At 42.2% G+C, this 14,406-nt stretch overlaps 1 protein-coding gene and 2 long non-coding RNA genes across 4 annotated transcripts; 2 read left to right on the top strand and 1 right to left on the bottom strand.

Moving 5' to 3' along the window:
- Positions 1 to 8,811: 8,811 nt before the first annotated feature.
- On the top strand, positions 8,812 to 11,007 carry LOC135612785 (uncharacterized). Of its 2 annotated transcripts, none has more exons than XR_010487101.1 (3): positions 8,812 to 9,103; positions 9,736 to 10,400; positions 10,858 to 11,007. It is a non-coding gene; the product is annotated as an uncharacterized LOC135612785 (long non-coding RNA). The 2 variants fall into 2 exon arrangements; XR_010487100.1 differs by having other exon boundaries at positions 10,834 to 10,977.
- Positions 9,620 to 13,425, bottom strand: LOC135612782 (ABC transporter G family member 11-like). The gene is made up of 10 exons (XM_065109454.1): positions 12,883 to 13,425; positions 12,486 to 12,775; positions 12,240 to 12,411; positions 12,041 to 12,163; positions 11,828 to 11,956; positions 11,554 to 11,748; positions 11,292 to 11,378; positions 10,931 to 11,203; positions 10,270 to 10,377; positions 9,620 to 10,187 (listed from the first exon to the last, which is right to left on the bottom strand). Exons 1-10 carry the CDS (start codon positions 13,282 to 13,284, stop codon positions 9,831 to 9,833), a joined length of 2,136 nt encoding a protein of 711 aa, XP_064965526.1. The 5' UTR covers positions 13,285 to 13,425; the 3' UTR covers positions 9,620 to 9,830.
- LOC135612784 (uncharacterized) lies at positions 13,358 to 13,960 on the top strand. Its single transcript, XR_010487099.1, has 2 exons — positions 13,358 to 13,495; positions 13,587 to 13,960. It is a non-coding gene; the product is annotated as an uncharacterized LOC135612784 (long non-coding RNA).
- Positions 13,961 to 14,406: the final 446 nt, after the last annotated feature.

Raw genomic sequence — 14,406 nt, forward strand, 5'->3', positions numbered from 1 at the left:
TGATCACAGTTCATCATCATTTATTTGTCTTTGTCTTAGCTTTGGGTTCAGAACCAAGGTCGTTTTCATGATTCCAGCTCACAATCAACTTTGGGGCTAATATTTACGAAGAGTCTGTAGTTGGTTTGTTTTGATACTTGGAAGTGCACAACTCGGGAGCAAGTTTGCTCGATTAAGGTGTAAACATTGGGCGCTCCTTCTAAAAGTAATGGGGCAACGATTTTATCCTTTTGGATGATATGAGTTTCAAAAAGCACCTTTGAGGGTAAGGAAGATTTGACGAATTTTCATACTCATCAACCAACGTGGGACTAAATAGTCTTATCACAATATAAACTATATATATCTCATTTAGTAATATTGATTTATCAAAGATTTATCTAAACCATATGTGAGAGAAATACTAAAAATATGATATATAGATAATCAATCATAAAGATGAAATGATACTAGATATTGATAAAAAAAAAAATCAAGAGATTTCGAACAAATGGAAAACACAAGGATGGGATGGGAATTTAATGGTGGGGGTGCTACAGCTCTCACTGCCTTGCATTTAATGGAAGACTTCTCTGCTAGTTGATAAGTGAAGGGTAAAATGGAAGGAGCAAAACAAGAGCTGCACAGGTAAAATCTCTTCTCATGCAAGCATAACAAACATAAACACTTCCTTGTTTCCTTCTTCCTCTCCACAAGTGGAGACTTCATTCGTATCAGAATAGTATTGATTAAACTCAAGACCGAAAGCAGTAATTCATGAAAGTGTCCTTTTTATGCCATGATACTACCACAATTTGATAGTAATGCCTTCTTTGTGTTTTAGGCTAAAAAAAGGAGAACTTATTTACTTAAAGCATGAGTACAAAAAATCACCTGATTTATGCATGCTTTCCTTCCAAAAAAATAAAGAACTTGGAAGTCCTACAAGAACTACTAACCAATCAGCAGATAAATGTATGGCCACAAAGTGATAAGACTCAAAAGGTCAGTGCAAGGACTTATATGTCTTTAATGCAATCAATCATCTGCCAAGTGGGTGGTCTCAATGGCAGCCATTAAATCATATTCTTCCTGGATATTAGTAGATAATCCAACTTGCTTGACAGCAGCCCTTTGCCCTTCAAGCATAGTTATAGCTTCACACTGACCTTCTACTTGGAGCATAGCCTGTTATAATTTCTTGAATTTCTATTATAAAAGACTGAGGTATGTCTTCTGGATGGAAGACTTTTCCTATCAATGAATATTTTTCTTCAGTCTGCATCAAAATCTAGTCTTATGACTAGATTGGCTCCGAACCACTACCATTTGGATCCATCCTCTATGCCTCGATTGGCTTCACCCATGTCAGTGGGATTTGCCCAAAGACTCGAGTTCCTTGAGACGAGTTTTGGATGCTACTGGACTGCATTCTAAGAAAAACCAATAAGTTTGAGCTGTTTCTGGCATCAAACACCAAACTTTTCTTGTTTCCTCGCTCACAGATACGGGTGCTTCATGTGGTGCCAATGCTGCATAATAAAAGAGGAAAGACAGATTGGAGTTGGGAAGAGAGAACCGCCGGGGACCAGCCACTACTGGGCACATCGTTTTCTTTGCCTCCCACCTCCACCGTTCGCTTTTGCAGCAGCAGCACTCGAAGGATGAGCAGAGAAGAGGGAGCAGCATGCTGTTGGATGAAGGGCAGGCCATGGAGAAGGTGCTCATGAGAGAGAGAGAGAGAGAATTTGTGTGCGGTGGATATTAATTTTACTTAGGTTAATCATGCATGTTAATTTTATTGTTTGGTCATTTGTTTATAAAGAGTTGAGTAGAAAAAGGTAAAATTTGGAGCAAATTTTTAGTGAAGACACGATTCAACTTCAATGTTTTGCCATCAACTATCAAAGTTTCTATGGGTTGACAGCTAAAAAAATATTGAATGAGGTCTTCCAACCTTTAACCATGGTAAGATGATGAAGATGTTTTAGATTGCAAAATCTATCAAATAGGAATTCCAAATATCGATCCTTAGTACGTCTGACACACCATTATGTTGTTCTGTTTAGTCACATGATGGGGAAGGATTAATCACATTTTTATCCGCTCTTGTTCTTCCAAGTTGATTTTTCTTGGTAATGCATGCTTTTTGGGTGGGCATTTCTTGGGTGGACCAGTGCATTATTATTATCTCTCTGAAGCATGGGACCAGTGCATCATACTGTGCCAGTGTGACAATGAACCGAACCACCTCAGGTGATATGGGGGGAGGGGGTAAAGCTGTCGATGGAGAGGCCTCATAATTGTCTCTTAATCGTACAAAGAATGGATCATGCAGCTCGACATATGCGCAGTACAGAGGCCAGAGGTGAACTTTGTGAGCACAGAGCTGTATAAAAATAGTTGGAAACCTAGGAAGACTTGGATGCTCTTCTTGTTGGCTGAGGTATTCCCACTGAGCTGCAGATGAATGGTAGTTTCTGCTGGGTTCCATCATATATCTCAAAGTGGAGCCACATGATCTGCCTCAAAGGCCCCTTCAAATCACCCCACAGTTCATCAGCCACCTGTTTGATGTTATTATCGTCAAAACATCGTCGATTCTGTGTGGGTTTCTCATGCAATGAACCGATTAACCATTCTGTGGTCCTGCCATTCAATTGAAACGTACCTCTCCAGCAAGGATTTTGGCTTCAAATCACAGTGAGGGACCATCAGAGTAAATCTCACTTCCAGCACAGTCTCGATGGTGGTGATAGTTGTTGTGTTGTTGCCTTTGTTGGAAATGATGAGGATTGATGAGCTCACTCACTGTTGTTCTTCTTCACTGCATGAGAATTGCAGGCTTCATTTACGGTAACAGAGTAACAACACCATGCAACATGCACGCATCAAGCTCAAGTGCTCAACACCACCAGGTGCGAGATTGATCCCCTAGATCCATACTGCTGGAGAAAAAGTGGACACTCTGTCGTTCATCTTGACAACGATCGTCATGAACAGTGTGCTTCAACTGGGAGCTAAACGAATCAATGCAAGTGATGATGAGGAAAGGAAGCCTCTCTGCAACTTGGAGTTGTTTTCTGCAACAGTGTGTTCTACGTCAGTCAGTGAGGAAGCTGGGGACAGGAGAGAGGGGGGGGGGGGGGGGAGCGCGGGCACATGGATGGATGCTAGGGGAGAAGGTACGGAGAGAGCTGGGAGATTCTGCAGGAGTGGGATGCGTCGCTGCAAGTATCGCTGTCACCAACCAAGACAGCTTCAGCTTCCTCCATCCTCTTCATGTTTCATATCTTTGACACTCTTTGGGTTCACAGGCTGCTGGTGGTTGGTACACATTTCCTTGACTTGTTCAGCTGGATCATTTTTGTTGCTGTGAATGATTTCAAGACAATGGAATCATCTCTGAACCATGAATGGTGGTCTGAAATGGAGATTGAACATCATGATCAGTTTAAGAGGAGCAGTCTTTGCTACTGTTCCAACAATTATTGCACCATCGAGTTGAGCTTACAGTGACTTGCCATTGCTCTCTGGTAGTGATTTTACAGCCAAAACAAGGGGAGTTAGCGGTTCAAACGTGTGAGTGTGCCTCCTTGTCTTGCTCAGTTAGATCATTTTTGTTACTGTTTGAAGTCGATGCCATCATCTTAAAACCATGAATGTTGTTCTGCAATGGGGATTGAACTCCACGATCAGCTCAAAAGGAGCACTCAATGTTACTATTCCAACAGTTACTGCACCATCAACTTGAGCTTGCAGCGATTTTTCAGCCAGACCAAGGGGAGTTGGTGGATCGAAAAGAGGAGGTCTTTTGCCGATCAATGCCTTGGGTCCCCACGGAAGAGAGCTCCCTGCAACTAGCATCATCCTACAGAGGACTGGATTCCTGTAGAGGATCCTGACTCAACATGAATGGCATCATTAGGATCGGCAATGGTCCCTGATAACCCGATAAGATCGATCCAATCCTGGTCCATTTTCGTGGATATGGATCCATAAATAAGGAGATAGGAGATGAATCCTCAATTTATTTCTGACAACTTGTATCGAATTCAGATATGGGTGTGATTTGGATCTGTTTCTGGACCAAAAGAAAGAATTATCCTGAGAGTCATTCACCTCAAGAACTTGCCAATGGATTAGAACCAACAACGATCTAACTGTTGTTGATGTTCCAAGGTTTTTCTACAACTTCTTAGTCTTTAAATGATTCTTTCTTGGATGAAAATAGGCTTCAAACCTCATGCTTAACTAAATGTTCTATCAGTAATTTGAGATATTATACAATCTTTTGGGATGCACCCCTCCCCTGTGGTCGTCAGTAGGAGCACGATCCTCCGATCCCTACCCACTTCGATCTCCAATAGGGTTGCATGAGTTAGTCGCATGGTGTATTAATCCCCAGCTGCAAGACTTATCCTCTCGATTTTTTCTTTCGTTTGGGTCACCTATCACAAGCAACCTATCACCCTCATCAACCATAATTTCGAGAGAGTTGTCCACCTACACAGGGCATTAAGTCCACGCGACGTGGCCCAATTCTCTTTTTCCCTCTTTTCGAACGTTTGGCATAAGGGACCATCCCCTACTTATCCAAAATATGCTTTTGTCTTAACAAACGATACTTTCACAACCATCCTTCCCTGACGTTATTTTCAGAGAGGCGTGCACACTGGTCGTCGATATAAAATATGCCCCTAGATGACACGAGGGGCTCTTGAACCAACAGTCTAGCCGTACTCTATTGATCGCTCAGGTATAAAAGTTAATCCCAAAGCTTAAAGTGATAAGCATCTCCATTACTATCACCTCTTAACTGACTTTACCATCAAAGGGGTCGAGTCAAGAAGATCCCCTAACATTGACCACTTATGCGTGGACCTCGGCGAGGCTAAAGTGCACCTCGGGATAACACTAAATCTATCTACGATAAACAAACAGTGTCTCGAGATCATGCCAATCGGATTCGTTTTCCACTTCGATCTTCTCTCGTGACTCCCGATGAGCCCTCTCGATGAGCTTGCACTTTTAAAATTAAACCGATGACTCCATGGTCAATGGTATCAAGGTAACAACATGTATCTAATTGTACAAAAGATGGAGTGCATATCAAACATCCTTTTAGAATCAAATATATGAAATGATTTCTGATAGTTATCGGACAGGCTGAAGCATAATGCCAACCTTGTTTTAAGTAATTAGCAAGGAGAAAACTCCAAGTAAAGAGGAACACTTGGTGCAAACAAATTGGTGCAACTTATTATGATGTCCTCTATTTTGGTAAGGCATCTAGTTATCAATCCATCTGATGTGTTAAAATTATGAACTAAACAGTCCTCCAATGAAGGTAAACTGTTTTGAAATTGTACTAGCAGTACATCTTAATGAAATTATATATACATTATGAGCTATTTCTGACTTGATGTGACAGATATTCTTTGAAGTAGATGAATTCAGCATGTACCTTGTCAGATGAAGCTTATTGAAGTTGATGCTCATCTCTCTCTCCCTCCATACCATCTTCTCCACCTCCAACCAACTTGGATGGAACAGTAGAAAAGGACATAGCAATCAGCATGGATAGCTGGTTCAATGTGCTCAAAGGGGGCCAAAAGAAATCCACCATTGCAGTAAAAGTTGAACAGCTCCAACTTGCGGCGATCTATATGATAAACACACAGACAAGGAGAAAAGTTTGAGTTACATGATCAACAGTAGAAGGTAGTGTCCATAAACCAAAAAACAATCAAAAGAACCATCACAGAACAATAAAAGACACTTCATTAACCAACAGAAAAAAGGCCCAGGTTAATCCACAACCCAGCATCACCAGGGAGAAGATTGACCAGCTTAGCTTTCTCGTTTGGCCCCTGCAACTTGAAGCCAAGCGATATAAAGACACCTGACAAGTTCCTTTTCTTTGAATACACTTATTTGATCTCACTACTTTGCTGGTCTCAGGAACATGGTCCTATGGAATTCAGTTCTTCAGCTGCTTCCTGTTCATTGTTATACAGTTTACACTGTTATACTCAACATTTTGATCTCTTAATGGTAGATGTTGACTTCTTGTAATGGTTGCATCAAAGCAGAACAGAAATCTGCTGTGGATATCAGTAGCGTGGGACATGGGATTGGTCACAGATCTTTTCCAAGCTTTATGCTGCATGAACACTACATGTTGAGCATGATCATGATCCCAAGTTCCATCCTGATGCAAACAAAAGAGGGGGCCGAGGCTGAGGCGCTGCGATCCAAAGAGAGAGTACTTTCAACTGTTTGCCTCCGTGGTTTTCACTAACCGCAACTGTTCCCACTCCGATCGCTCGCAAGCTTTGCCCACAGTGAGGTCGCTGTCGGCCATAATCATCCTTTGGAGTGACTGCCAGCGTCTTCCTGGCAGTACTGATTGAGGTGACTCGGCAACCACAGTGGCTGATTTCAACGCTTGAGAGCTTCGATGGTCCGTTGGCCGACACATGAAGCGCCCTTAGCGCGACTACTATGATGCTTCCTCATCACCACTTCCAACTCTTTCTTCCTTATTTTCCACACTCTTTTCTTTTAATTCTTTCTCTTTGCATACATAATTATGCAGTTTATTCATTTAGCCTTTTGATCAGAAAAATCATTTGTTTTGATCAATAAAATAAGTTTTGTAAAAAGGATAGTGTTCACTTATTTTGGAGGCATATGTGTGTGTGTAATAATTAGGCTTTTGCCACCTTTTTCAGCTACTGTTTTCATCACTTCTTGGGAACTAATCAGAGAGCAAAGAAGAGCTACCTTATGAAGCTTGGAAATCTATATTACAAAGAGACTTCATCTCACAACAATTAACTTCTCTGTTTTCAGATATTACTACTACTCTTACCATCTGCTACCTCTTACGATCCATTTGCCTAATCCAGAGTTCATCTTCTCTTTTCTCCTCAGTTGTCTTGTTATCATTAGAATTAGGTAGAGCGACTGGATTCATTTCTTTTACCTCATCATCTTCCCCACTACATTTCAAATCTGTCCAAAATCCACACAATGCATGGCTTCACTTCTGAACTCCAATCATTTCAATCACAGAACTGTAGTCAACAGTGGTGACTCTGTTCACAAATGATCATGAGATGGGTGCTGTTAGCAAGAGCACAAAGAACTCAAGGTCCTGAGACAAACCAAAGGCAGAGTGAGCTGACGCTGGGCCCATTGATTGGACATAAATGATTGATCAATGCCTACAAAAGGAGAGGAAAAAAAAAATGGTGATGTGACATAGGTGAGGAGGAATCAGAATGATCCATGGCCTAGGCCTATGGCTTGTAGGACAGGTGTGTTAAGGTTGTTGTTCTTGCCACTGGTGGCCTTCCAAAAAGTTGCTAATGATAGGTTGGTGAGAGGCAGCAGTGACCTGCTGGTGGTGGTTTGGGCCCGAACCTCAATCTGTCCACCCAAGAAGTTCCCTCTTTGGATGGCATTGTGTGCTTTCTAAAATCTTTTCATGTAGGAAAGCTGTTCATCTGTGATGAAGAAACAGAGGTGGAACTTGAAAAGAAGCTGCAGATGAATGTCCAATCCAGCCAGTGGAGTGGAAGTGTCAGAGGAAGTACCAAGGGTTAGTTCTTGTTGTTCCTCCACTGCTGCCTGTACTGCTTGCTACTGAACCATGTGGCTTGACCATGCTATTGCCTACTGCTACTACAGCATCAGATAAGATATCGATGATGGATGAAAAAGGAGTCATAGAAAATGAGATAAAAGGAAAAGAAGAATGTCAAGAACAAGTTCAAGAGGCCAGTAAGTTCTGATGAAGAAAGCATTCAATCTACTGAAACTTGCTTCAGGTTGTGAAGGGAGATGGGTTTGAGATGCATGGCTTCCTAGCTACCTATTTGGAGCTTAAGATCATGAATGCAGAACAGAAATAGGGAAGCAGATCAAACAGAAAGATTATGGATGACCCTGAAGACCATGTTGAATGCTTTGGAAAGAACAGCAAGCACAGGCTTAATTACTTGAATAGGATTTAGATGTCATCATGCAAGCTAAAATTGAACAAGAGAACACAACCATATTACTGCTGATAGGCTTCATGAGGGACTTCATAGGCTTTGTTCTTAAAGACCATGCTGAATATTTAAGAAAAACATTCATGTGGCTCAATTATCTCTATTCCTCATTTTTAAGAATTTATCAAATTATGATTCAACATATTTTTTTCTCTTTCACTGTTTGCGAGATGACGATAAGTGCGAGTCGCATTGATACCAATTAAATAAAAAAAACTTACATTTATTAATTTAGAGTCAAACTCAATATATGTTGTTTGAGTTTTTTTTTTTTGTTGATAATGTGGACTATTATATGAATATTCTCTTTCTTACATGATCATTCGAGTACGATTTATATGTCTAACATTGAACTAGTGAACACAATCCTGTACTGCTGAGAGGGATTCATGAGGGACTTTACAGGCTTTCCTCACAAGTTTATCTGTGAATTATGTAAGAACAATGAAAGCCACCTCTCTTCAACAGCCGTTATGTCTTTTAGATTTCATCTCAATCATTACGAGGAGAAGATTGATAGAGACATGTGTTGAAGCTAAGAACATAAGAACAGCTTCACAAATCATCAATCCATCAGCACTGGAGAACTTGAAGAGCCATGTTACGTAACAGATGATCTTACACTCAAACACGAGATGATCTTACACCCAATCCAAATCTGGGAGTGTTCGGCCCACCAAAGTGGCTGACCCAAACATGACAAGGGCGAGCCGCCTCAGGATTGAGCCCATTAATGTGCGAGCTACCTAAGGCTGTGATCGCATAGGAGGACAGCGTCGAGTTGCTACCGACGCGGCGGCCATGGTTGGGGAGGGAGTTCGGCTTGCAGTGCCCCTCAGGCTTTACCATGTCGCCATGTTCCCCGAGTTCGATCTGTTCGGGCTCTAAGGGGTGATTAAGCAGTACTTCCGGGCTCGGAAGGGTAAGGAGATCACTGCCGATGGCCACCCTCGCCCGATCAAATTCTTGGCGCATTTGAAGGAGGATGAGTTTGGGCTCTTAGAGATGTCATGGAAAGAACCGAGAGAAGGCAAAGGAGAGACGTAAAGGATGTCTTCCAAGTAAGTTTCTTTTTGTCTCTTCTCTCTGTTTCAGCCGCATTTGAGGATTCGATCAAGATGTGTATATATTTCCATCTGAAAATATTTCTGATAGTTCAATCTAAATATTTTTGTTTATTATATATCTTAAGAAAGCTACTAATTTTGTCATCTAAAACAGAGAAATATACTAATTTTAATCTTCTTTTCTTCTTCTAAGCTTGCATATTCTTAATAGCTACTAATCCTAAAACCTTACTCATCGTATGGCCACAAAAATTTCAAGCTGGCACTATCATGAGATCAATTCGTTCCAAGTGAATGACGAAAGAAAAGCTTGATATATAGAAAAACAACCAGCTACAGCTATATCATCAAAGGAGAAGAAGCCTTTATGACATCTTAAGAAGAGATGAGAGCATCACCTGCTGCCAGTAACACCTTCATGTGTTCTTACTAATCCCTGGATCTTGCCTTTCAGCAGTGTGACCATCTTTTTATGAGAAGCTACTAGAGTTTCCCAACAGAAACTTAAAGTTTGAGTAAAATCCCAATTTCAGTTCTTATGATTATATAATTATTAGTACAGTTTTTTATTGCTTATTATATATTTGATGAAAAATATAACTTCATGTATTGCCATGAACATGTAGGTAACATGATTCCACACCATTGTTGGTTGAAGAGATCATGATATATGATCACTTTTAAGTATTCTACATACTCCACAGTGAAGCTTTGTGATGGCCTAATTGTTGCTGCTGGAACCAGAATCTGCTTCAACCACATAGCCTCTGAGGGAAGGTGTCCTGTTAGTGAGGTCTGCTGAAGAATGTTGCCACTCAAAACTTGTCTTCTGCTGCATCCTTCTTCTAGCAATGTATCCTCTAATCCATGGGGTCACATCCTCATTGATTTTGATCATAATGAAGAAGATGATCCGGTAGATTATGACCATGCTGTAGAGGACAGATAGATCCCACCATTTTGAGCGACTAACGTCGATCTGGAAGACATTCTCGAGCACATATTCTCCAGGGATCTTTGGAAGGTCTGGTGTCTGATTGTCAAATAGAAGACCTTTCAAGTCATTTTGATACTGGCCCTGTTGCACACAATCGAGTAACATAATCAGCTCAAGCCCCTTCAAGTAGGTTTGGATACCATTGATTAACCTTTTTCTTTACCTGCAGTGACCAGTAATCGAAGCTGATATATGTCATTGGGTAGCGCCAAAATGGTTTTGGAATGTCATTAGGGAGTCTGAAATAGCCAGACACTAGCATAAAAATTCCCTGTTCCATGGAGCAACTGTGAGGTATGGTTCTCATCTCATTGCATCATGTCAAAATCTTCCTACTGTAAGCCCAAATGGCACTTCAATATGCAGGGATATGTAAGTTAAACAGGTTTCCAGTTTTTAGCACATGTGAATTTGTTAAATTTGATTCCGATTATGATGAAATTACATGATACATAAGGATTCTACATAGATAATTTTAGGAAAAGATATCACTATTCTTATCAGCATCATCTTATTTCAATAGCATATCTATCTATGTTTGAACTGTCAGAATGCTGCTCATCTAACTATTAATGCAATTCTACAGTATCTGTATAGACTTGAAGATTGAATTAACTCGCTTATGTATGTAAATAGAACCACCATAGTGTTTATAATCCTACTGCAACTTTTCTAGATAACAAACAATGAGGCTTTTGTCTTTTGGCTTTGTGAAAATAACTTGCAGCGGTTATCCAATTGCTTCCTACAGTCATGGAGTTCTTCGGAGATTATAAATGAAGCATCATCATCAGAAAAGGTTTAGATGTGTTGGTGTTGCTTACCTGAATCCCAGCTCCTATTATGATTCCCATGAGAAAATTGGGGACGACACTGGCTATGGCCATCATCAAGCTCTCAACCACAGTCACACTGGCGTAGAGGCACAACACAAAGAACAGGTAATGCATGAAACCTGGATGAAGTTTTACCATAAAATAGCATATGGTTCCAGAGGCAAAGGATATCATGATCAGAAAAGGCATTGCAGACAGTGTGTTGCTGATAACAAATGCTAACACGCCATAATGTCCGTTGAGCCGCTCTCTTTGGAAAACCTGCATGACATACAGCAAGTTGTAGAATCACAGCCTGAGATGAAGATTTGATTTTGGTATAACCAAAAAAGAGGGAGATCAAATGAACCTTCATATCTTCCACAAATGATGGGAATCCTCCAATAGACATGAATGTAACGAAGCCAAAGACGAAAGAAGCGCATGCTCCCCTTGCCTGTCCAAGAAAAAAATTTAAGGAGAGAAAAATCAGGAAATTAGCTTAAGCTATTTATCTATCCTTCCAGCTAACTGTTAACTCTCTTGATGTAGGTCACGCAGGAGCAGACAAGGGAGCTGTTCCAGTCAGATGGCAAAGTTATCTGCCATGAGCAAGAAGGTGGGAAGAATACCAGAATCGCACTGTATCCAGTCCCGACATTCAGGTATATAGTTCCGATGCAGATGGTGACCACAATATAAATCAGGAGCCTCAACCAGTAATAACCAAAGTCTCTCGACATGTTGACAAATGAGCGCCTCGTCAGAGTCAAAGCCTGCATCAAGAAGCTTGCCTGGCTGCCCCCTGAATCCAAGACTGTGCCTTTCTGCAACATATCACAAGGTAGAAGAAGTTGGAACGGGAATATTGTCAAGATAGAAGAATTTTCCAGGTATGAGACATACAATTCGAGAGATCTCATCCACTTTCTGCCTGGCTGCGTAAGAGTATTGGGAACGACTGTAGAACTCAATCAGCCTTCTCATTGCTTCGGCAGTAGTAGTTCTCTCCAAGGGATCATCACTTCTCTCAAACTGAGCACCGTATGAGAAGTTTGCTTAGCTTACTATATACGACAGTGAATCCAACAGTTGGAGCAGCAGAGGAGGAACACTTACACGCAATTTGACTGATCCCTTCAGGGTAGCTTTCACCTTGTCAAAATCTGAGTTTACGCACCTCAGGAAATGATCTGATGGGTTTCTCAGAGATGGACAAGGGAACCCAGCTTGTGCAAAGAACTGCAAGCATGCAGAAAGTTGAAGCAGGTAGTGATGGTAAAACAAGAGGATTGAGAAGAGCTCCCTGTTAGCTCACCTGGCATGCCTCAGAAGCTTGCCCGAAGTAAACAGTTCTGCCCCCTGATAGCAAATACAGAGAGTCGAATAGCTCGAAGACCTCGCTGCTTGGCTGATGGATGGAGGCGATAACAGTCCGACCGTCCCTCGACAGGCCTCGTAGCGTTTGCGTCACAAAGAAGGCCGAAGCACTGCAGAATGGGTACACATGAGATCTGTGATCCTACTACCATTGAAGCAGACAAAGTGTTGTTGAAGCCCCTACCTATCAAGGCCACTGGTAGGCTCGTCGAGGAAGAGCAATCTGGGTCGCATCAGGATCTCAAGAGCAATGCTGACTCTCCTCTTTTCGCCACCACTTACTCCTCGCAGGTGCCAGTTTCCGATCACCGTGTCTGCACAGTCCTGGAGGCCCATCTCCATGATCGTGCTCTCCACCAGCGCTCGCTTCTCCTCCCTCGGCATCTTGTCCGGCAGCCGGAGGCGTGCCGAGTACCATATCGTCTCCCTCACGGTCAGCGTGCCGATCAAGTTATCATCTTGTGTCACATACGCCTGAGGTGGACGAAGCAATCACAGGATTTGTAGCAGAAGAAAGAGGAGACAGAGAGACTGCTTGAATCTTATTACTACAAGACATGAACGAAGTTCCATAGGCTCACCGCAGCTCCAAAGGAAAGCTTCGTCTTACGGCCATTGATAAGGATTGCTCCCGAGAGGAAGGCGTTGGTGGCGAGGCGGCCCGCGAGCGCGTCGAGGAGCGTCGACTTGCCGGACCCGGAGGGTCCCATGAGTGCAGTGAGCGTGCCAGGCTCGGCGTACCCAGTTAAGCCCTCCAAGACCTTGTGCGTCTCTCCCTTGCCGAGCGTCACCGTCACCGTCAGGTCCTTCCAGGTGAGCCTCGCCGACACGTCCCCCATGAACTCTGTGCAGGTCTTGTCTCTCCACAGCGTCTCGCTGAGCGGACTCAGCCCCCCCACCACTATTCCATTTCCTGACGGCATGTTGGCCTCCATATCCTCCATCACCTGCCCCGCCGAGCTCCTCCTCTCCTCTCCTCTCATGCTGTGATACTAACAAGAAGAAGCTGCTTGTTGTCGCTACACGTGCTGTGGTCTTGCTCTTATGGAAAGTGAGGAGGGATCAGGGGGAGGGTACCAGCTAAAAGGAGGAGGGAAGATTTAGTAGTTGGGAAGGATTTGTATGTGTAGTTTGACTGAGTAATGCCTCTGATCCCCCATTAAAGATGCCCCATGACACACCATTAACACAACGGTGAGCTTTAATGCATGTCACCATCTCCCAACTCCAAACAATGTAATCTCCATGGCTGATATGTGGATGTCAAAATCTTGTTTTTGGGCAGGTTGGAGCTGGGAAATGCATGGCAAAAGGACCACTGGATTTGCTGCTGGTGTGGTCAGGGAAGTAAAGCAGATTGCATCTCCTCAACGCTCCCATCTTCCTCTACCTCAAGAGATCTGAGAGTTATCCAGTGATGCTGAAGAATATTCAGATAACACAGGTACGTGGCGGACATGATCACTGTTTTTATTGTTATCTGTCCTTTCGAGGTTTGCTGCCTGTGTAGATTCATCCATTTAAAGCTGGTTTGGTGGTTACTGGTGGTGAATTAAATGCTGTTGCTGCCCCCAAACTTTCATCCTCCATATCTGCCATACTAGCAGCGTGGGTAGCAATTACTTGGTAGTTGGAAAGAAACAGGGACTTAAATCGCAATTAGGCTCATGTGTTCCTTATTTTTCTTTGCAGAGTTGTGCATCTGCTACCAAATTAATATTTATATATAATTTAGTTTTGAATACATATGTATTCAAAACTATATATATATATATATATATATATATATATATATATATATATATATATATATATATATATAGTTTTTTATCATGAAAGTTTAGAGGTGGTGCCTCCCATTTCGTCCTCTTCTACGCCCTCATCCGTTACGCCTACGACGTGATGGTCCAATTCTCTATCATTTTTATCTTCAACCTCTCTCACCTTTGTCTCTCCGTTTTTGTTCGTCGCTATAGCCTTCATCGTTTTGGCTTCTGTTGCTTCTTGTTCCTCAACAAGTTATTCAGGGAGAGCGAGCAAGTGTGGGAAGGCTACATGTACTAGCTTAATCGCTCCTTCTGCTTGCTCTCCATCTTTATAAGTTA

Source organism: Musa acuminata, chromosome BXJ2-5, assembly GCF_036884655.1.
Source record: "Musa acuminata AAA Group cultivar baxijiao chromosome BXJ2-5, Cavendish_Baxijiao_AAA, whole genome shotgun sequence".
Taxonomy (NCBI): domain Eukaryota; kingdom Viridiplantae; phylum Streptophyta; class Magnoliopsida; order Zingiberales; family Musaceae; genus Musa; species Musa acuminata.